The sequence below is a fragment of the Lytechinus variegatus genome, chromosome 11 (assembly GCF_018143015.1).
Source record: "Lytechinus variegatus isolate NC3 chromosome 11, Lvar_3.0, whole genome shotgun sequence".
In the NCBI taxonomy this organism is placed as follows: domain Eukaryota; kingdom Metazoa; phylum Echinodermata; class Echinoidea; order Temnopleuroida; family Toxopneustidae; genus Lytechinus; species Lytechinus variegatus.
In genome coordinates, this window is record NC_054750.1 from 27,656,883 (window position 1) to 27,681,386 (window position 24,504).

At 35.9% G+C, this 24,504-nt stretch overlaps 2 protein-coding genes across 2 annotated transcripts; one reads left to right on the forward strand and one right to left on the reverse strand.

The window, feature by feature from the left end:
- The first annotated feature begins 1,277 nt into the window (after positions 1–1,277).
- LOC121423504 lies at positions 1,278–6,258 on the forward strand. The gene is made up of 5 exons (XM_041618853.1): positions 1,278–1,542; positions 3,496–3,615; positions 4,518–4,665; positions 5,359–5,471; positions 6,079–6,258. Exons 1-5 carry the CDS (start codon positions 1,450–1,452, stop codon positions 6,256–6,258), a joined length of 654 nt encoding a protein of 217 aa, XP_041474787.1. The 5' UTR covers positions 1,278–1,449.
- Positions 6,259–7,400: 1,142 nt separating this feature from the next.
- Positions 7,401–12,808, reverse strand: LOC121423992 (putative nuclease HARBI1). The gene is made up of 4 exons (XM_041619552.1): positions 12,502–12,808; positions 9,587–9,853; positions 9,076–9,212; positions 7,401–8,528 (listed from the first exon to the last, which is right to left on the reverse strand). The coding sequence occupies exons 1-4, from the start codon at positions 12,748–12,750 to the stop codon at positions 8,246–8,248; spliced, it is 936 nt and encodes a 311-aa protein (XP_041475486.1). The 5' UTR covers positions 12,751–12,808; the 3' UTR covers positions 7,401–8,245.
- Positions 12,809–24,504: the final 11,696 nt, after the last annotated feature.

Genomic DNA, 24,504 nt, shown 5'->3' on the forward strand with positions numbered 1-24,504 from the left:
GGTGAATCACGTATTTCAATCAAGTAAATTGGCTTTTAGCTAAATGAACTTTCGTTTACACTTGAAAATGGGGCCGGTCACACTTTAATGGATACCGCTTGTGTTGTCAACAATGGCAAGCAAATCATGTTTTAGCTAACATAAACAATGATTTGCTTGATTACCTTATTTCGTTAAATCAAGAGTGCACAGTCAAAAGTGAAACAAAATGTGGATCATGTGATGAGATTTTGAAACAATGTCAAATGAATCACATAATTCTAGGCATTTATGGGCTTCTTGGTTTAAAGGGTGTGTTCAATGTCAAGTTTCAAATTAAAACAGCAACATGAATCATGATTGAAAACTTAATTACAGAACACAGAAACGCTCAGCAGTGCACTGTTCAGTGTCAAAAATATAAAGCTGTTTATACAATACAGGGAAAAAGAAACTTACCAGGATATATTAAAGTTACATTTCCGTCACACCAACTGAATTCTCCCTCGACATCCTTACTTCTATGACACCCAGTACGCCCACATTTCTGGCAAATAAGCTACAAGTCTGCTCCAGGTAGCTGATGATACAAATTGAATTCCCTTGAAGTAGGCTTTCAATTTGAAGCAGCGCCCAGATCAATTTGCAACTCGTATCGCGTTAGAATCCGCTCCATCCACTTCCAATAAAACTAGATTCCATTCTCCCAATTTTCAGGTCCCTAACCCTGTGTTTACCAAGTTCACCTCTAAAATATTTTCAACTGCAAATATTGATATATTCTTTCCTTTTTGTTAACGGTTATCGTCTGCATTACAAAGGGATTTGGGGTTAACTCTACCCTACGCGCCCCCCACACACACGACCCTTCGTAACCACTGATCCCCAGGACTAGGAGAGTTTAACATTAAAATTTTCATCTGGAAAGTTATAATTTGAGGACCACATCATGCAGATTAATCTTAGAAATGTTGCATACCATTATGGTTTTAAAGAGACCAAAGTTCTCTTTATTGTAGTTTCATAAAGAAAGCAATATAGCAGTGTACTCACCAATGATTACGTTAAAGCCATCTTGGGAGACGAACTGATTATAACACCTACAGGAAAGAAGACAAAAGGAAATGAGGTTGTTTTTAATTTTCAAAACAGAGCATCATCACACATACATGTATGTATTAAACCAACCAGTGTGCATTAACCATGTGCGATTGTACAGCTACATATACATGTACACTGTAAATACATGACTACATGTACACACAATGGGTGATTTCAAGTACGGTGTTGACATCTGGGGCCCGTTGCATAAAACTTTTTTTCTAACCTGAGATTTCTAAGGTTGAAAACTCGGGTACCGTAGATTTCTCAGGTTGGCTACCTGAGATTGAAAAATCGATTGCATAAAGACTTTGGAAAACTCAGGTTGGTAACCAGAGTTTTATTAACCACGAATATTCGTGAACGAGGATGCGCACTGAAATTTGGGTAAAAAATAATTGCGCCCGTGTAAACTTGCGATTGTCTGCTAGCAACGTCAACGAAATGGCTTCACCAAATGAGGTAATTTATTTTTAAAAATACGTTATTTTTGTTCATTGTATCATGAAATACAGTTTTTGAAATAATAACTATTAGATTCATCCATTCTGCTGAAAATATGTATCATTTTATCCCCGGCTAATCATCACGGCGCGGTGGTTTTCGCCCAAACAAATCCAATTGTAGCTGATGCTCACACCGTAGTTTAGCGGAGTAATGGTGCCCCTCTCCGCCGGAGCTCTGGCGTAGAGGTGGCCGTGTATGGAAGGGATGCAGTTTGTTAGTAGTAGTAGACGTTCGATGTCGTAACGGCCGAATTTTTAACTTAGGTCTTTATCTGTTTATGGTTTTATAAATTCTTGATGATACTATGATTTCAGATACTGTTTATTTATAATATCGATATTCTATGTCTGACCAATTCATGCTCAGCAGAGTGAGTCAGAGACAGAGTCAGAGACGACTTGAGCCTGAGGAATGAGGTCGATCACGAAATAAGACATGATTCATTTTCAGTTCAAAATGTCAATTCATCATGTATCGAAACCAAATTGAATTTGCGTTGTAATCATCCAATGTAGACTCCACATTGCTATAACATTGTCCTTAGACTTGTTGCCAATGGTTGGCTTATTATTTTTTTTAATCTTTGGGGGATAAAATGCTCACTTGTGTTTACACTCAACTAAGATAATAACACTGTCATTTGTATTCTAATGTATTTATTCATCATATGACTAGGCTTTAATTAGTCTAAAGTAGGTTGTATTCTTTTAATTATATTTTTTGAATGAGGAAGAGTCTGTGGAACACCAGATCTGGGTCAATATCATATTTTACCGATGGTTGGCCTCACAAAAATTAGACCAAAAGCATCAGTCTCTGTATTTTGGTTGTTCCGCTGAAGTAGCTGCGTTGGCTCACTCACCAATAGGGCCTACATATTATTATACAAATTAAAATCTGGACAAAACCCGTCCTCCGAATTGCCGACGAGATTACACATGCAGGCTCGCACTAACACACTACTACTACGGTACTAAAGACTTCCCCAACAGTTTGCTCATTTAAGAAATCTCAACCATGTAACCTCCAGATTATTATTATCATTTTCAACCTCCATAATTTTATTTTCAATTCTAGCTGGGTGGGGGTGCATATGGAAGTTAACATCTTATAATCAAAACCTCCCCCTCTCCTTGACATATATAGACCGAAAATTACAAAGTAATTGATCAGTTACATAATTAATTACATTTTTATAATATTTTTGTTGATGTAGACTTAGATCTACTTGTAATTGAAATTTTTAAAGGAGAAGTAGATCTACTAGGCCGGGGGGGGGGGGGGACTTTCATTGACAAGTAGATTTAAAGAAAAATTATCATTCTTAAAGGGGAAGTTCACCCTGACAAAAAGTTTATTGTAAAAATAGCAGAAAAAATAAAAAATATTCCCAAAGGTTTGAGAAAAAATCATCAAGTGATTAAAAAGTTATTAGAATTTCAATAATTTGATTTGTGACGTCATATGCGAGCAGCATTCCTACATAGCAAATGGTAAAAAAATCAATGAAAAGTTATTTTCTCAGAAAATTGTTTTCACTCTACCTTTTGTATATCAATAGGCAAATCATTTCACACCCGATCATGAATAGAAAACAAAATTAAGGCATCAGGAACCATACAAAATTTGAATTTCATGTATTTTATATTACATAACACATGGGGCAGCTGCTCGTTTATGACGTCACAAATCCAAAACTTTGAACTCTAATAACTTTTTTTACTCTTTAACAGATTTTCCTCAAACCTTCACCAATATATTTTACTATTTTTTCTGCTATTTTTACAACAAAGTTTTCTTCTGGGTGAACTTCCCCTTTAATGTTTTTGTGATTTAATTTCATGGTCATATTTCAGTGTTACTTTTGTTTTGGGGGTTTCTTAAAATAAAATTTCTTCTTCATTGCAGAAAACGCCAACCAAACGAAAGCGTGAAAATATGACAGAGCAGCATATCCAAATTCTGTGCGCATATGTCAGGGAAAAGAGGTCTGTGCTCTTCGGAAAGCCTTTGTCTCCCACTGATAGGGTAAGGTATTTACCTTTTTCTTCTAGAAATATGAAGCAGGCACAGATCTAGCCAGAATTAAACACAATACTATTTGTGGCCATATTTTTATCACAATCTGCACTCTTCAAAACTTACATAAAAGGTAATCAAGTATGAATTGTTGTTTTGGACAGCCCTCAAGGGACAAAATTATACTCACTATTTTCTCTAGAATATCGAGAGACATTAAAAGTCAATATTCAATGACTATTTTTGCAACATAACAATATTTACCATGAACTAATTATGCAAAGCCTCAATATTCTGATATTTTGAGGTTGTTGACCTTAAGGTAGTTTACCTCTAGAGGTCAGCAGAGGTGAAATCTGACTGACATCATTTTAAAATGAAGCTTATAGCACGATAAAACACTAGCATGGGCGGCGGAAGCAGGGGACGTGTCCCCCCCCCTTAAATTTGAGGTGTGGGATGGCCCCCACAAAATATTTTGTTGATAACCTTTCTTTTTTGCTTGTCAATTTTGTTTCCTGCGTTCCCCCATAAATTCACACAGGCCCCCCTGAAATGTTTGTGGTCCCCCCTAACATTTAAGTTGATGACCTTATTCAGTTGATCCACTTCTAAAATTTAGGTTGATAACTTTTTTTTTGGGGGGGGGCTTGTCAAATTTTTACTTTTATCCATCCCAAAATTTCAAGTGGACCTCCCCTAATTTTTGTTTTTATTTGTATTTATGCGTTAGTCATGATTTGTAACAGTTTTATGACCGAATTGAGTAATGCAGGTGAGACTGCAAGAGGCATTCCACTTGTTTTTTTTTTATTGTACAAGTGTATGGTGTGTTGTTTCCTGCAATGCCAATGTAATAAATTTCAAATGCTTGAAAATGACAATACATTTTCCTCCTTTGTTAAATGCAGGTCTCTGATCAGCGCAAACAAGCTTGGGAAAATATTGCTAAGCAGCTTTCAGCGACCGGATGCCCCAGGAGTGGGGATGACGTGCGTAAGGCATGGTCCGACCTAAAGAAAAGGGCCAAAAAATATGAGGATGATAAGAAGAAGACTGGTAAGCCTACCTTTCTCGTAACAAATGGAAGAAGACATTTTTACTCCAATCGTTAAAGGGTGTAATGAGTCTTGTCGGTCTAAGGGGGGGATGGGGTAGGATGGTGTTGTTATGGTCCCCTTAGATCTTGACTGTGGATCACAACAAAAAATTACATATTATTTAGAATTTGTGTGCTTATTAAATGTAATTAAATCATGTTGCTCTAATTACTAGAAGTTCATGTAATTTAAATTATGGTGGTTAATATTTTTTGTAACATTCCTGAACAATTTTACTTGAAAAAAATTCTAGTATGAAATTGATTTTTCTTTTTATGACCACAGATCTTGAACTCATCCTGCAAAAGGTGGTTTTGTGGCATTTCCCCCAAAGATTATGGAAAATATACTTTTCAACTCTTAAAACCTTGATATAAGTTTGCTAGACTGTAGACAGGCTAGAGATCCAATTTGGTCTCATTTTAAGGCTTAATTCCGCTTAATAAGCGGAATATTCCAGCACTCTAAACAATGTATTTTGAATTTAATAGTCGTAATTAATGATAACTATTTTTGAAAAACTTGAATTTCCTTGTATAATTAACACTAAAAATTCTTGCAAAGGAACTGTTTACTCATATATTTTATTTTGTTGGGTAGGGAGGGGTGTATTAGACATGATATTGATAAATGCATACCTTTTTTCGTACAGGCGGAGGCTCCTACAGGTTCAAGCCTATGTTGGAAGAGGTACTACTCACCATATCGGACAAAGCCTTACATGGCATAAAAGGGCAAAATAGTGAGACTGGGGCAACTCAACCAGTAAGTATTAATTATTTATGGGTAGTTGGAAAGTTAGTTGCAAAGTGGAAGTAAAATGTTCAACCTATGTTAGCTTAGCTTTTTGTTATCAACGTTGATTTCTAAAACAAGGTTAAGTTATGAAATGATGTAAATTTTAAAGTAAATTGATCTATTTCATGCAACATGGACATGAGGGTTATCAAGGCGTTCCACTTTTGGGAGGAAAGATATCCTGTGCGTTGTTCTTATCAAGTCTACCTCCAAAAATATGAATGCATAATTGCTGAGAAATGAGCAAAATAATCACAGAATTCCATGAAATGTCGCCATTTTTTCGAAGCAATATTAATACAGTGTCCCACATAATGCTTTTCTGTGTTAATGATCACCAGAATTGTCAATTACGAGCTAAGATTTAAAGATTTTACAAGGATAAATGTACATTAATGTACCAGATCTAGATCTAAGATAATATTGTGACAATTAACCTTGATTTCAGAGTCTTTCTCATGAAATAATTGTTTGCTGCAACTACTGACTTTTACCTTTAAACATCTCACCATAGTATGATTATGTAGTTTTACATTGTTTTAATATTCATTTCTAATTTATCGTATCCATATAGTGCTCACAAAACACAGAAGCATGCAACCTTCTGCACCAGATGGGACAGGTGGAAGACGACGATGTGGAGAGATTGGGAGATGGAGAGGAAGATCTGGATCAAGATCAAGATCAAGAAAATCCCCCCAAAAAAAAAGAAATTTGGTATCACAAGGAAATTTGTATCAAGAGATGCTTCTGAGGAATCAAGAAGCAATGCTGGAGACCCAACAAGGCATTCTAGCGACCCTCAATGCCATGTTGGGGGTCCTTCAAGAATATGTGAGCAAACATGATTGATTTTTTTTTCTAAAAGGGATGACTGTTTTCACAAAATATTGCTAAAATTGAAACTTCATTAACTTTGTTATTTCTTATCCGATTTCCATGAAATTTTTGGCACTTTGCTCTGTGAATTCTACTCTATGTATTTATATAAATATTTTCAGCCCGGACCATCCTTTCAACTAGATAACAAAAGATTTTTTTTTCTTGGTAGAATTGCTTCTTGGTTCTTCATTAGCATCCCTTGGTATACATTTATCCTGCAAAAAAATCCACTCATGCTGCTATAGACTACTGAAGTAATGACATTACATTTATTTTTGCATTTCATTGTCTTTTATACAATATTTTGGTAGAGCATGATGGAAACTCACAAAAACCCAAATTTTGTTGGAATCGGTCCATGGGGGCCCTAATATGAACTCAAAAATATGTAACTAGCCCCATTGAAGTCAATGTATTATTTATTTGTCTGTTTCCTAACATTTAGAAGTAGGTCAATAATTGACTTCAATAGGATTAATTGTGTATTATGTCATACCTTGAGGCCCGCAGGGACAGATTCTCACCAAATTTGGGCTGTGGGGGGTTACCATCATGCTCTACCAAATTATTGTATCAACAAGTGGAATGCCTCTGGCAGTCTCACCTGCATCACGCGATTCAATATAGCAGCAGTGCTGACCTTGAAAACTACTATAAAATAATTATTCACAAAAACACCATTCATGTAATGATACAATACTATGTTCAATGGCATTTGACTTTTGTCATGTGACCTGCAACTCGCATGAGATGTTTAGTGATACTTGGTTACTCTTTTTTACTAAGTTTCATGAATCAGATCCATAAACATTCAAAGTTATGGTAATTCAACAGATTCCCTCAATTTGGCCAAAGTTCATCGACCCTAAATGACCTTTGATCTTGGTCATGTGAACTGAAACTAAGGCAGGATGTTCAGTAATGCTTGATTAACCTTATGGCAAACCTTCGGTTAAGATTTGGTGTTGACGCTGCCGCCGTCAGAAAAGCGGCGCCTATAATAAAAACCAGAAAAACAATGAAATGCTACAAGGGAATTTTTATGATGTCATAGGGTTACTCTGTAATGCTAGTACTGTATGATTCATCTCGTATTCTGATCCATCTCATACTCTGATCCATCTCAAAAGCATTTTTTAGATGATAAGCAATACAGAACCACCATTCAGATGAATGAACTTTTTATTGATAGAAGAAAAAAGTGCTTCGCATCTGATCATTGATGACATGCCATAGTCCATACTGACACCACTAATAACCATTTCGGCAACACAACTGAGGAAACAAGCAAAATTAGTCATGTTGGTTGGATCAGTCAATTACTGTTCCTGATGGGAAATTAATATATTCATTACTACCATTTTTCCTTCCTCGAACTTTTGGGACAAATTAAAAGACTCCACATTTATCCAGTCATGAGGACATTTTAGATCAAATTGTGTTTTATATTGCATATGAAAGTTCCCAGCATTAAAAAAAAATAATTTCAAATATTCCAAAAAAAATATTTGAAGTTCAGTATAATGCCAATAATACTAAATTCATTATACTGCAAAATGGTCAGTGTAAAGTCAAAATAATTGCAGCCAACAATGTCATTCTCTTTTTTAATGCATTTGCTTCTAGAGGGAGGCTCAAGATTGGCTGGAATTTCTATTCTAAATTTCCATCACTGTTGCAAACTTTGATCTGTAAAATTTTGTAGGTTTGGATGTTTATTTCAATTGCTATTCCAAATCTTTGAAAATTGGATTATAAAGGATCTAATATATTGCACTCAGCATAAAGGGTAAATATTGGTATTCTAATATGAATATATGCAATAGTGACACCTCAATTCCAGAATAGAAAAGTGAACTCTAGGTGAAATAAGTATCGATAATGTCTCTCCTAGTAGCTGCTCCTTCTCCTACAGGATCATAAGCTTGGTCAATGGGTGGTAATTCAACATCTTCTTCCCCTCCTTCATGGTAATTTGGCTCCCTGAGATCCTTGCTTACATTGTGCAGAACGCAACATGCAACTATTACATCACATGCTCTTTCAGGGGATAGTTGGAGGCCAGACGCAATGAGGCATCTTAGTTTATTCTTTAACTGGCCGTTGACCATCTCGATGACGACCCGGGTTCGGCAATGAGCTCTGAAACCATTGGATATAAGATATGTGATAAGATTTGTTTGAGATTTTATTGGGGAAACTAAACTCAATAAACCCAAGCCAAGTTTATCCATCAAATGTCAGACCTTGCCTAATAACTTGTATTCATATTAATATATTTCAAGTGTATTTATACAAAATATATTATTTATTACCATGCAATCAACTACATGCATCATACATTCATATTACTTTTTGATTAACTGACCCAAGGCTTTAAATGTCAGACCTTGCCATAGAACTTTTTATTGATATTGATATATTCAAATGTATTTATGCAATATATATTATTACCATGCAATTGACTAGGGGGAAGTATATCTTTCTCAGGGAATTGAACATTATATTATTCCTAATGACAAGCAATAGTTTTTTTCAAGTATTGTTGCAAATACATTTGGAGCAAATGTATTTATTATTGTGTGTATACTTTGAAATTAATTTTTGGTGTATGCTGTTTCTATTATTGAATGAGCACCGAAATTGGTTGTAAAAAATACTTAAATAAAATATTTATTTGACATTTCACCTGTTGTATCTCCTTTCAGCTTCTGTGTGTGGATCTCTCACAGGTGTCATGAGCCATCTTTCCAAACGATAACCTGAATCCCCCAACAAGATTCCCTGAAGTTCACCATTAGCGAATCGCTGTCCAATTGCACTGTTCTGTAGTATTTTCATGAAATGGAAAAAAGAGGGGGCAACAAATTAATGTTTGTGATTGACTTGGTTAAACGTAGTGAAAATGAAATGATAAAAACAATATATAATTAGATGAAGAAAAAAATTGATACTGAGAAATGTGTACGAAATGTTATTAATTACTATAAAAGATATTTGTATATCTTAATGTACAATTATCTATTAGGAATCAATTTAAGATATATATGTATGTTAATTGTAGAAATTATGAAAAGTTTTAAAACAGATTGCATGACAGCAATCCAGGAATTTTAAAGGGTTTTAAATTGAAATGATGAACAGCATCGTTACAGGAATTTGCATACAATTCAACAGTGTAACACTCAAATGTAACATACCCTCAATATCCTACTGTCATGGGTGCTACCAGGCCACCTGGCGACAACATTCGTGATCTTGTATTGGGTATTGCAAATCAACTGAACATTTATTGAATGCCTTCCTTTTCTATTGACATAGATGTACTCCTCTTCTCCTAGAGGTGCTCCGTGGAGATTAACATGAGTTCCATCGATCGCCCCAACAATATTCGGAAATCCTGCAACCTCAAAAAAGGAAACTTGGGTGTCTCTCACTTTCTCCAGAGTTTCAGGGAACTTGATAACCTGTCATAAAAAAATAAAAAATTTCTTGCATAAAAACACTGTCATCTCATGAATAAATATAAAATGTGATTAATAATAGGAACATGGAGAGGCAGAGCTTCTTGTCTGAGGTCATTTACGCCCCCCCCCCCCCCCCAAGAAAAAAAGAAAATGAGGTAGAGAGGAAATTACAGAAAGGAAGGGGGCATAAAATGAACTGAGAAATAGAGATAAAAGCGAAGGAACGTTCAAAAGGAAAGGGGAGAGAAATAATTGAAGGTAATGAACAAAATCAAAAGAGAGGAGAAGGGAAATGGGTAGAAAATAAGGGCAGAAAGAGATCTAAATATAGAAGGGATTGAAAAGGATAATTAAAGGAATTCGGAAGGAGGCATGAAGAGAATGGAAGGGGGTAAGTAAGAAAACAAAGTGTGAAAAAATAAAAATATAGGAGAAAGAAAGTGATGGGGCATATATACAGGCAGGGCGCGCAAAGCAAAATTGAAAATTTGGCGGGGGGCACAGGGGAAAAACAGAACACCTATTAAGAAAATAGCACATCTACCATGTATGTTGTAGTAGGGTATTGAGCAAACAAATGATAAATAGGGGGGAAGACATGGCATATGAGCAAAAAATCTTTAAAGCTAGAAGCGAACAAGCAAATTTTGACAGTTGTTTTAAAAAAATCTAATTTCTGATAGAGTTTGACATAATATTTTGAGAACAATATCATATTTAACCGCTTTTCTTTGCTTTCTTCTTTCGTTTTCTTGGTCTTGAACATTATTTTGGTGGTCCATGGAGGTATTTTTTTGTTGGGGCGGGGTGAAGAAAAGAAAGGATGCTAACTGCAAATACGTTACATTAAAACACTGGAAATTTGAACAAATTAAAAAAGAAGGTGCATTTAAGCAAAAGTAAATAAGGGTATATTCAAATGGGGCATTTGATCAAGGTGCATAGGGGCCAATATTAATACATGCTACTAGAACTTCACTACAAAAAAGGGCAACTAAAACGGGCTTAAGAAGAGTTTAAAAAGATTTTTTATATTTAAAAATACACTTAGAAGGGATAAGAACGATAATTGAGGAAAATTATGGGCGCTAAAAGAGCAAGAAAGGAAACGAGAATTTATAAGGCAAGAAAGGGACGCTCTTTAATACATAAAACGAATGCATTTGGAAGGGGTCATTTTTCTTGGGCAAAAAGGGGCCAATTTTTAGTGCTTCAAAAAGCGTGTGTGTGTGGGTGGGGGACACTGAACCCCCCCCCCCCCCCGGAAGGCCGGGGCGCAATATCAAATGAAAGGGAAATTAAAGGGAAAATGTAATAAGTGAGGTTGGGAAGAGAAACAAATTGCAAGAAAAGAGAACAGTTGAAGAAAAGGGAAGCAGGGGGGGGGGCACTACCTCTGATGAGTCACAATTCATGCAGGTGACGTCCCCCCAACCCCCATTTGAGAAGCAAAGTGAATAATTTTTAATGTAAAAATGCAGTGAAAACAGACATATTTCCAGCTCTTTTGAACCTGAAGACCCTTTTTTTTATTCTCAATTTTTTTCTGGCCGGTAAGAATTAAATCCTCGAGTTGGGGGTTGAAGACCTTTTTTTTCTTGGTTGTGAATTTTTTTGCAGATGAGATCTCCATCCAAATATTTGCCCCCCTTTTGGAAAATCCTAGGTACGCCAGGGGTTGGGAGTCAAGGGACTGCTTTTGCTCATGGGCGAGAGCGTGGGTTTCATTAAAAAAAACCAGGGTTTAAAAAATCATATTTTCCTCACAATTTTCTGAGAAACGAATACATGGGAATTAAAAGAATGGAAAAAGTAACGCACAATATATTTTACCCTTTTATTAGGAAAGGATGGAAATTGTGTGTTCATTAATTGTTTTGATCGACCATTTATAAATAGATCGATTATTTTGTAATATAATTTTTATGATCTTAATGGTAAGTCAAATTTTATCAAATTCAGCATTCCATAGAAAACAAACTCGCAAAGAACAACAAAACGAGATATACATCGATCGGTTGTACGCTTCGCATGTATGTGTGAGTGGTCATCGATCAGTCATAGAAGTGTTTTCGGAGTAGGTTGTCTGCGTACGTACGGTATGGCATTATAAATGAAAATAGTAAGTAAATTTAGAAGTATATTGACATAAATTGACCGGTGTTACCTGGTCTTTTAACGTCTTATGGGGTGGCTGCTCTGATAAAATACTGTAGTCGATCGACTGACTGAATGACAGTGCGTATCGTCTCGTAATATTTGTAATGCCCAACGCGCATTTGCACGTGCGGGACTGGGTTTGGGATAATTGATAACGATAATCAACGCACAACTTATTTATTTCTCGTTCAGCCCGTCTTAAGAACCCCAAATCTCTTCAAAAACTTCGTAAGTCACAAACAACATATCCCTACATGTTGAAATAGATTGTTTTTTTATTCCTCCTTCTTAACTGGTTCTAGAAAATAAGGGTTTAGTAGTCTAGAACTGAGGTATAACTTTGTTTTGACAGACAGTTTTGACTGTAAATGAGTACCGGTACCGGTAGGTAAGCAATTAAGATTCATGATACATGGGCAATGCAATGGTAATACGTTGAATGTATTGAATTAAAAAAAAGGATTGTTATTACTCTATTGATTACTTACCTCATCTTTCAGTTCACATAGGGCTAGGGTTACTCTCCGAATGGTTCGCGATGCTGTACTCAGGTGCACCCCATGGATGCACCGTGTGTCATCCATGACACTACCTGTCGCGTAATATCGTAGACTTAAAAAAACTTGCAGGGATGGGGAAAGTGCACGATTCCTCCTCGTTCTGTGCTCCAGCCTATCACTTATCATATCTATGATGTGCAGACACCCCTGCCTTGTAAATCTATACAACTTGAACATTTGCTGATCATCGTAAACGTCGAGCGGATGGTGCCGATCGCGGAAAACCCTTTCCCGTCTGAGTGCGGCGATTTGCAGAGCATGCAGTACAGCAGCCATCTTTAAATCTGTGCTCATAAATTCTCTGGTTAACTAAACACCAACTTCAGAGCTAAGGTAAAATTAACCGGAGTTTCTATGGAAATGAACCGGAGGTAACCGGAAAAAAATCCGGTTATTCTTTATGCAACAGACAAACTACGGTTAATTATTTTTTACCGGAGTTTTCACTCTAACCGGAGATTTTTACCGGAGAAAACTCCGGTTAGAGTTTTATGCAACGGGGCCCTGGTACTGGTGTTTGTGACAAAGCCAACACCAGCCACAACACCGTACTTGAAATGAGGCTGGTGTTGGGATTGACCTTGAAAAATATGACATATTTCCGGCAGTTCGTGTTGAAGAACGGTGTTGAATGTTGTCTGCTAAACCCAGCACTGCAGCTGGTGTTGACGATCTACGTGCAATTTTCCCATTCACCAACACCAACAATCAGGGATTGGGAAAATCATGATTTCAAATTCGGTATTGGTGTTGGCAATCTCAAGCTCATGAACAAGTGGCTAACACGATGAAACATCCCCGTAAAATTAGCTTTTACAGTTAAGATGAGTACAAATCATTTGAGCTTTATATATTTTGAAAAAGAATAATGTTCACTCTTTCGAATTCTTGAATTAATTAAAGCATTGGTATTCTGAACGATGAGAATTTAATGCATTTCTTTCCAATTTCATTTTTGTCGTCGAGACTTCTCGCGTGAAGTTAAGATGATTTAGCAGCGCAGCGCAGAGGCGTGACGTCATTTGCTATCGATAAACGCAACCGGTATCGTTCCTCTGAACCCAGCTCAGTGTTGGAGCTCGATTCAGCAGACTTTTGCTCTCAACACCAACACCGTACTTGAAATCACCCAATGTACAGTATCTGGTTTGTTTATACAGCTAATCTTGACTACTTTTTTCTTTGTACCTTCCTATCTTCTATATAAACTTGAAAATAAACTTTTAGGGCTGTCTGCACCATCCCGAGTTTTCAAATTAGCGCGCTATTTCTGATCCGGCAAATTATCCCGATCTGAAAAAACTCGAGATTGTTTGTAATGCAGACGCAATTATCGCGCTAGTTCGTAGGATTAATCTCGAGATTGCAATCCCAAGTCAACTCGGGTTTATTTGCAAAATAGCGCGCTATTTACGAATTATCGCGCTAATTCGTAGGTGCAGACGCACTCGGGTTTGGACTCGGGTTAATTTATTCATGACCTTCAGTCCATAATGCAATTCGCGTTCCATTTCCGCCTTGGTAAAAACATAAACAGCGATTATACCGAACGCATGCGAAAGTCAACTTTATCATAGCGTTCATCAATTCCCCAATCAGCAACGATGGTGTCAAGCCCCCCGTGAATGGATTTTGGGAGAGACCAGACCGATGGGGGAGGCGCTCATTATCGACGATGGTCATAGTCAATAACAATACTGACAGCATTGTCGTCTTATTCCTTCGCAAAATGTGAGCAAATAGCATTTCTTTCCTCCCCCCTCTCTCTCTCCCCCTCTGTCGTTGCCTCGGAGTCCGCCATCATATTAAACGAAGAATACTTCACTCGCTTATAATTATAGCGCGGCTGAGCTGAGAGGATTGTTGCATAACAACGGTCGAATTCGGCGAAAGATTACATGTACTTGATTGCATATCGCGGGAAGTTATTCAAAAGCGCGGGCCGTTGAAACTCCAAGATCGAAAGTGCGCATGCTCGGAATATCGGGCTTGTTGCCTCGCTCGAGCAAGAATCGCTCTTCGTGCGATGGTGGAGACGGGGTTTCTTGAATCTCGAGATTAATCGCGAAGAGGGCTGATCGGGCTAAAATCTCGAGATTGAGCAAACTCGGGATGGTGCAGCACCGCCTATAGTGTGAAATACAGTGTGTGTAGACATGGGTATCACAATCATCAAATGGCAGATTATGAATGATAAAAGCTGAGGCCTGTCAGATCAGTGGAGAAACTTATCTTGTATTATAAATCTCACATACATGTAGAGACAAAACAGACATAATAAAGAACAAAAGATACACATACCGCAATCTAAAAAAAAATCATGTGTTTCTTGAATGAATACAAAAGGTTGTCATATCCCAAAATATTTTGACCAAATATTTTGCGCGGGTGATTTGATATTCAAATTGCCATTTCTTTGTGCATGTCTCTTTCTCTCCTAACAGCTGCTATCAAATGGCATGCAGAAGCGCAGAATATAGACAAAACATGCACATGTACATCAAGCTAAAGCAGGTTTTTTTTAAATTGAATGTCTGGATTACGTAATATCCTCTACCATACCATAAAGGAAACATGTCCCGCCTCTGATTACAAAATCAAAGCATGGAAACTCCTTCCTGTTTTTCTAAAACTAGGAAATTATATTTTACACAGAATTTATAAGGGGCAATGCCCAATGCTAATTTGACACTTTCTCCATAGTTTGACCCCCTTCTAAGATTTTGTGCTGGACTATTTTTTCCTGGTTCAGAGATTTGTCAGTGATTTTCAATGATTAATTCACTCTCAGCCAATTAGACGCAAGGATTTCAGTAGCTTGTAACAATAGTCTGTGAAAATCACAATTTTTTTCATGATATACATGTACTCCCCTATTCATTCCAAATCATCTTTTACAATATACATGAACAAAATGGTCATTTATTCAATACAAGATGGATTGAAATACATGTACATGTACACAAACTACCTTCATAAAATTTTCAGCATACAAGTATTTCATGATTTCATGCAGAATTCTTTGTCTCCCCCTGAATGTGGTTTCGGAAGCATATACATCTCAAACTGATCAATAAAAACCCTAAGAAAATTGATTACATGTACCTGCCGTCTGATGCATCATTTGGATTAAAACTTGAGGTTTACATTTTCACCACAGGCAATAGTCAAAATGCAGGCTGATACAATGCATGTGGTATTGACAGTTATGATTTGCACAAATTGAAAGCATAGCTCTTCACAGCATTTTAAGTATACTATAAATGTTCGGGATATACATGGCCATCTGACAGCAATATCTTTAGATCTCCTATTGAAATGTTTTTATCAAATGGTGTCAAATGGTATCAGACAGGCAAAACAATTAAATTTTTACTTTTTCAACTTTATTTTTAACAATATTTCAAGTGGCTAGCAGCATCCCTTTTTACTTCCATGATACTATTAAAGTCAGCCCGCAGTTCACACTCTGTAAAAAACTAGTGTTACACATTATCCTGAAGGTGCTAAAAGAAGTGCTCTAAACAGTACTGATTCTAAATAACAAACAGGATACATGTACACTGTATGTGTTGAGCTATAAACACCATGAATCTAACACTGCATGGTGTACATGTATAAAAAAAAAATGCTTTATATGGTCCTCTATGGTGGGGGTAGCTTTACAACAATTATAGTGCATACATGTACATTTATTTAAAGGGGAAGTTCACCCTGAAGAAAGTTTCTTGTAAAAATAGCAGAAAAAATTATAAAGAAATATTGGAGAAGGTTTGAGGAAAATCCATTAAAGATTAGGAAAGTCATTAGAATTCTAAGTTTAGGATTTGTGACGTCATAAACGAGCAGCTGACCCGTATGATTTCCAATCGCTATGTAGGAATGCTGCTCACATAACATCACATATCACATAATAAAAATTCGATTAACTTTTTGAATTCTTTGATGGATTTTTCTCAAACCTTCAGCAATTTTTTAAACATATTCTTTCTTCTATTTTTTTGTCAGGGTGAACTTCCCCTTAAAAAACTGTAGTATGGAGAGTTGTAGACAGAAGCATATACATGTACACCCTCATTGCAGCTCAGCAATCACTCGATACTTGTGTCAAATTTTGCAGCTGTACTGAACCACACTAGGTGGTTTCAGACCGCCTCGAAATTCATCAGTTCCAGGTATTCTCTGATCGGGGAATTAACCCCGATCAGAAAATACCAGGTATCTTGGTAATGTGAAAGCAAACTATGCTTAATTTCCCCGAAAGAAAATACCCCCTAAATAGTAGGTACTTGGCGAAATTACGATAACTTTCGCAGGGATTTTTCCAAGGTCGCAGGTATTTTTGCAATGTGAAAGCAATTTACGGGAACTTTTAGCCCAGCGTGTAGTTGGGCGCGGGTGCCATGGGTGGCTGCTGGGCTAGTGATTTTGAATTTCGCGCCTTGCCTGCTTATCAGACCATACTGCGCATGCTAGTAACTTCAGGAATTTATCCTGAAGGATTTGTTTCGGGGGGGTGTGAATGCAGGAATAATTAATTTTTCATTTTCCATACATGTGTAATGATGTGTCTCTATTATATTGAAATAAGTTGCGGCAATAAATAACTCATGCACTTTAATTAGTTGCCAATTCGATTGTTTTATTTCTTGGTAGAAAATTTTTTAATAAACCTAATTTCATATACATGTAATAAAATACAAAACATGTGGGGATATGACATCATCAGTCCACCTAATGAATATTCATAGGTACATGCCTAGAACTGTACCAATAAATTTCAATAACTTTGTTATTTGTTATCCAATTTGATCACATTTTCAGCATTTTACTCTGTGAATTTTTTACTCTATTTATTGAGATATAAATATTTCCAGCCTGGACCATCCCTTTAAAGCCAATCAGATGCAATGATCACTTTTAGCTTGTACATGTCACACTTGTTAGCGAAAATCACTACTTGTATCATGAAATGTTTCCCAGATTTGTATTATCACAATGTCAAGTCGGCTTTGATATAAAAGAGCAGAAAAAAAGATGAATGAGCTTTAATGAAAATATCCATTAAAGTTGATTTTTAAAAGGAATATGAAGTATGGGTTTTTAAGGTTTTTATCTTGTGATGTTACACACATGAGCAGCTATCCGTGTGATATAAAATTTCATATTTTGGCACAATAGTTGTGATGCATGATAGATGTTTCATGATTGGAATATATACAGGGTTATAATGCACTTTTAAAATACAGTTAAATCCAGATTAACATTCAACAACTCCCTTTGAGATAATAGTATGAACTGGATATCAAGATTTCCTCACAAATACAATGCACCACTGGCGCACATCCACAGGAAATATGCATTGAATGATGATTGCATCAATGAATCATCCACTCATAATGTATACACTGTAGTAATGTACAAGTAATTTGTGAAATGTACCCAAGTGGGCCTGTAGTGTACATAATTGAGCTGCTGATGTCACATCCGTCTATTATCTTTATTTTACTTTAGAACTTTTCGTTGCGAAATCTTAATACCATACTTTCATTCATTTTCAAATATCCATGTTGCTACAAAATAAATTACAGTGATGGTGATCGTACTCAATCAGAATTCATTCTTATTTTATGGTCTTCGTGCGTAAAATTTGAAAAATTGTAATTTAAAGTGATTGGTTAACATTGGTTTGACTTTTAAAAAATCTGAGCTAGACGGTCACACTTGTCACCTGTGTCTGTGATATGTTACAAAAATGAAGCCCAGAAAAAATTGCGTTCGAAAATAATTATTTAGTGCTTCAAAAATTGAAATATAAAGTGACCGGAAACACCATCTTAATTTCATCCCATACACTTACGTATAATATTTAGGCGTCTATAAGACACCTATTTACAAAATCGGGGTTTGCCTTATAGTTTTAGCTTTTCATTCTCAATAATGGTTGTTTTCAGGGTTTATTAGTTCTAATACATGCACTTGTACACATGTTTCATCTTGGTTTGAGATTTTTTTAAATCGGCTGCTCACAAAGTTAAACAATACCTTTAAATATGAAATTACAATACAAAGAGAAGTGGGGAGAATCACAGGGGAGTACTTCATAGTAGTATCAACAACTCCCTCATTGAATATTCACAACATGCATTCTTATAATGGTTTGACTGAAATCCTGTCATTTATCATCTTATTCTGATAAAAGTTTCATTATCTTGCTTGTTTACCTTTTACGCAAATCAAATCATTTATTTTACAGGCCTACATCTGTTGGCCAACCAATTATGAGAACACAAACTGTCAAACACACAATCACATTTATCTACAGTAGTTATAAAATGCGCTACTTGCACTCTTTATAATGTATCATAAAGTCATTATACAACTGGCAATTGTGCCCATTACCTGTGTTTTCCCCTCTAATATGTTCTAAAAAGGTCAAACATATGGTGAAGTGGCAGACACCAACTGTGCACTACAGCCTCAACCCTGCGCTGCTGGGTGACTGGAAAGTGGAGACAGTTTCATAAGCCCTTCACTTGACCTTGTATTATGTGCATGAGTGTGGTAAATGGCCCGTCTTGCACAACCCATGCTTTCCGTTTCTATGCGAGACAACTGAGATTCCACTCAAGAGCTTCACATTGTCTGTACATACCCAAATACTTTCAGTTTGTATGTTTAATACCTGATTCAATTGTGTTTGATATGTTGCCAGTGATGATTAAAAGAGCTTTTTGTAAATGTACATGTACATGAATGGATCCAAAACAAACACGATGATTATAAAGAGTTTTTGTACATGTACATGAATGAATGGATAAAAGAAAAACATTACGAACAAGTATCGGTATGATGATGTGTCATATGAGAGAAAATCAGTAGGCATTTTGCTCCCTATTGAAGCAAAAACAAGCAAAGATGTGTTTTTTCAAAATATTACAAGTGCCCACAGGTGCTTTATTGGTGTTGGCAAGTTTTAGTCAAGGTTTTATCATGTACGATGTTTGGTTTATAATTGACATGAATTATGTTTGGAAAAAAAATACATCCGCAAGTACAATGTGCATAATACACACTGTAGACCTACATACATGCACAGTATATACTGCAAATAAAGAAATTATTACATATTCACCAAGAAAAATGCTGAAAATTTCATCGAAATCTGATAACAAATAACAAAATTAAATTGAATTTTAAAGTTTATACCCATATTTTCCGAATGCATATATATGAACATTGCCATTAATATTTATTAGATGGACTGATGATGTCATGTCCCCAATTTCCTTTTTTCTTTATAGATAAAATCAATCATCTTTTTTGTGCATGATACATCTCCATTATAACAAGATAATAGTTGGGGACAAATTTTTGAATAAACACAATTTCATATACAGATTACAGTGTACATGTAAGAACATGTAGGCCTATATACATGCAATATACAAAAGAACAAATTGTATGTGACATCATTATTTGCTCACTGAATATTCATGAAGACATGCATAGAACTATTGGTTTATTTTCATTTTTTCCAATGCCAATTTGTCCAATTGCCAACTCATCTACTATCATTTGGTCTACCATCAGTTTGTCCATTATCCACATGGTCTAATTACCATTTTGTCCACTCACCATTTCGTCAAATGACCAGTTGGTCCAATAGCCATTTAGTCCATAAACCATTTGGTCTAATTGGAAATGAATGAAAAGAAAATGGTACTAGACCAACTGGTTATTAGACGAAATGGTCATTGACGAGCTGGTGATTACACGAAGTGATGATTGGACCAAATGGTCATTGGGCCAAATGGCTATTGGACCAAACGGTTGTTGGACGAAATGTTGATGGACGGAATGGCCGTTAGAATAAATGAAGGTACATGTAGACCATGTGTGAGTCACAGTTAGAGGACGAATTGGCAGTGGACGAATCGGCAATTTACCCCCTCAATTTTTTTAATAAGAAATTTTCCAAATGGCATTGCCATTGTTTTAACATTTTATGGTTCAGTCAAGTTGGTCTCTATTGTCAAATCTGTACAAATTGAAAAATTGTATGATTCAAACAATAAAAAACAAAAGAAATAGTGAGTGAGTGACATCAATCATGCGTGGTGAGTGGATGAGTTGCCAGTAGACGAATTGGCAATCTACCAAACAATTTCACCAAAATAATGCAAATCTTGATATTGTCATAACTTATTCCATGTCTGATAGTGATATGGATCAAATTTTCAGTGTTTTGTTTATCTGATATTTCTCTCTCTATTCAAATCATATCATTTTCAGCCTGAAGTACCCTGTTATATTATCATTTCCAGGGCAATACCTATAAAAAGTCAGTAGGCAGCAAAGTCCATGACCTTGAATGGCCTTGCATAAGGTACATGTAGTTTAATACATTAAACGTCAAGTCCATCCCAGAAAATTATTGATTTTTATGATAGAGAAAAATCAAACTACATGTAGCATAATGCTGAAAATTTCATCAAAATCAGATGCAAAATGAGAAAGTTACAACATTTTAAAGTTTCACTTATTTTTCACAAAACAGAGCATGTATATGCACAACTCAGTGAAATGCAAATGAGAGAGTCGATGATTGATGTCCCTCGCTCACTATTACTTTTGTTTTTTTATTGTTTGAATAATAATACAATTTTTCAATTTCTAAAGATTTTGACAATATGGACCAACTTGACTAAATCATAAAATGTTAAATTGGCAATACCACATGTTCTGTAAAGAGTAAAATTTGTTTCACAAGAGAAAAGAGAGAAAATTCGAATATATTTCATATTTCATTTTCACAAGAAATAGTGAGTGATGTCATCAGTCCCCTCATTTGCATACCAACCAGGATGCGAATGTAACTGTTTCGTGAAATTATTAAGCAAAACTTAAAAAGATCATAACTTTCTTAATAATATTTTACATCTGACTTTGATGAAATTTTCAGTGTTATGCTTTTTGGATTTTTCCATTTTCATTCAAATCAATTTTTTTGTTGGGGTGGACTTGCACTTTAACTACATGTATTGAAACAATTACTGGAACTTTGATTTTCAACACTTTCTCTGAAAATTACCACTCAAGTCAATGCGACTTCTGCGTAATTTCTTCAACTCATCATTCAAGCTTGTACATCCAATGTTTACCAAGCATTAATCAAGCTCATACTGTACATTCAATATTTACCAAGGGTAAACATAGAGATATCACTGTCAATAATGACATTATTGATTGCTCGGAGTAAATACCACTTCACATGCCCCTTCAAAACTTATGAAAGCAAATGTGCTAATGTTAACAAAAGGCGATCATCAGAGCTGTTGACTCTAACAAGAGGAGGGGATGATGACTGCAATAAACCAATAAAAGGCAAAGTACTTTCTCTTTTGTAGTAGTTCATGTCAATAATACTTTGCAATAGACAGCAATTATAAAAGTAGGGGTGTTTTTAAAGGGGAATCCAGCCTTGGCCTTAAACAGTTGTGTTGGGAAGGAGAAAAATAAATTAAACAGAATGGTGAAAGTTTGAAAGAAATCGGCCAAGCAGTAAGAAAGTTATAGCTACTTTAAAATTGAAATCACTAATACTATGTAGATCCAAATTGGCAACTGGGTAATTAAATTATGACAAGGGGCAAGGACAACTTTCCCATAGGCCATGTACTTTATTATCAGGGATTTGTGGTTTTCTCCTAAGTACCCATTCCCCCAGGGCAGTGATCTAAATATAACCCAGGTAGTATATTGTTTTATGTCCTCATGAAAGAAAAATATAATTTGAAATAAAACTTTTGGGAAAAATGACATTTTAGCCATAATATGTATTGGAGTCCATGGAAGAGTAGTCCTTGCCTTACATGTACATCACTATGACATCACATATGCGGCCAATTTGAAGTCTCCATGGGTAAAGTGATCACCAATATTTACAACTTTTAAAAATTCATAACTTTCTTGTTGTTTGTCCAATATTGTTCAAACCTTCACCTATCAACTTGTCTGATTTTTCTTTTTCTTATAAAAACAAGTTTTTATTTGGGTTGGATTTCCCTTTAATGAATTGACCAGTGTCCTGTTACCAACAAGTGGAGCGCCTCTGGCAATCTCACCTGCATTATACGATTCAATATAGCAGCAGTGCTGACTTTGTAACTATTCACAAAAACACCTTTCATACATGTATGACATACATGTATAATAGGCCTACCCCACTACTATGTTCATTGACCCTGAAACATTTGGCCTTGATCATGCAACCCAGAAGTTGCTAATGACACTTGATTTATACCCCGAGACATCCACATTTCTAAATCAATATATACGGCCTATACAGTGTAGTCTCACTCTGCTATGCAGGTGAGACAAAAACTAAATGCTTGAAGATAGAGCTGATTTTTTTTTTCATTTGTAATACAGTGATTATTATATAATCAACCATTTGTTTGAATACACTACTTAATACAACCCTTGGGATGCTTCACGTACATGTTCATGTACACATTTGAGATTGAGTGAAGTTGTGCTTACAAGTAGATATCAATACAAACAGAAACCCCAAATACCATAAATACAATCCCAAAGTCTTTCATTCATAACTAGTGTAAAATCTGGATTAAAATACCGCCTAGATTAAAATATTTGTGCAGATATTACTCAGCAGGTTTGAGTCATACAAGTGCATCAAGGAGCCACATCATCTATGAAATCACTCTTTACTCTTGCAACAATTTTTTTTTGCCCTCATGCATTGAGTCACTTTGATTTGAATGAAACACTGTTAAACAATACCTGTATAAAAGCTCACTTTACAATACAACATGTTTATGGAAGTAATTATTGGGACAACAGCTTCCCCTTTTAGTGTTTAACACTGATTTTTTACCAGGAAATACAGTGTAAGTACAAAGTGCATCATACATGTAGATGTAGTTTAGTGCACCTCCGCCCCCCCCCCCCCTATGTCAACAAGGGCGGGGAAGGGCCAATACAGGAGAGAATGACCTTTGAGTTGGCTGAGATCAGACTCAAGTCTGTTGGTCAACCCTCCACACAGCATTCGCTCCAAGGTAAGTAATGTGACCTTTGACACTGAGCTACAATATGTACAATGTACGTGTATGCAGATGGGCATGGGGCTCTCCCTGGTTTTATGAATACCAGAAAAGGCTTCTACAATATAAATAATCTTTGATTTGAATGTTCAAGAAAATTAGGCTAAATCTCAGCAGTATGGACTAAAAATGTGTACAGTCCAAAATAGCAAAGTGAAATTTCCAATTTAAATCTGGATGAGCAAAATACTTGTATATTCATTTGCTTGAACATGTAGCAAGTTAGCCCAATAACAAATATTGTCATTCATTAAACTCACCTCACCAAGTTGTTAAGTTTTGGACATAAAATAATTTTGCACACATACAGGTTAAAACCCAGGGACAAAATAACAATACCGGTATCTTTACACTTAAGAGAAAAATCAAGAAAATAATCATACATCGGATATACTTGTAGGCTATTCAAACAGAAACAAAAAAGGTACATTAACAATAATTTGAATTTCTAATTCATGGTCCAACATGAATTTCAGTGCTTGAGGTGTTCTTTTGCTTAATATGAGAGTGTAAAGTCCACTGGCCAAAGATAATATGCTGTACAATGTAGAGCATTCAGCTCAAAATCATATTGTAAGGCAAAAGAATAATATTGTAAGCCACTGTAATTGTCCTACATTCACATCCGGGGGGGGGGGGGCACTCAGTATATAATGCATAGTGGGTATGTGCCGCGGAGGGGACCCCCATTTTTACACCCAAATTTCCATTCCAAGGCATAGCATTTTTGTCTTATTGAGAAAAAAAAACAAAGAAAGCCGCTCCAAGGCATAGTATTTTATTTTTATCAAGAAAAAAAAAG

What these genes read in the sequence shown, in the direction of transcription:
- LOC121423992 (XM_041619552.1), bottom strand. Translation starts at nt 12,750, where the DNA reads ATGTTCAAGTTGTATAGATTTACAAGGCAGGGGTGTCTGCACATCATA. An exon ending in TATGTGAACTGAAAGATGAG is followed by an intron (nt 9,854 to 12,501) that starts GTAAGTAATCAA and finishes TTTTTATGACAG; the next exon opens with GTTATCAAGTTCCCTGAAAC. An exon ending in ATGACAGTAGGATATTGAGG is followed by an intron (nt 9,213 to 9,586) that starts GTATGTTACATT and finishes AAAATACTACAG; the next exon opens with AACAGTGCAATTGGACAGCG.
- LOC121423504 (XM_041618853.1), top strand. Translation starts at nt 1,450, where the DNA reads ATGCGCACTGAAATTTGGGTAAAAAATAATTGCGCCCGTGTAAACTTG. An exon ending in AAATGGCTTCACCAAATGAG is followed by an intron (nt 1,543 to 3,495) that starts GTAATTTATTTT and finishes TCTTCATTGCAG; the next exon opens with AAAACGCCAACCAAACGAAA. An exon ending in GGATGATAAGAAGAAGACTG is followed by an intron (nt 4,666 to 5,358) that starts GTAAGCCTACCT and finishes TTTTTCGTACAG; the next exon opens with GCGGAGGCTCCTACAGGTTC.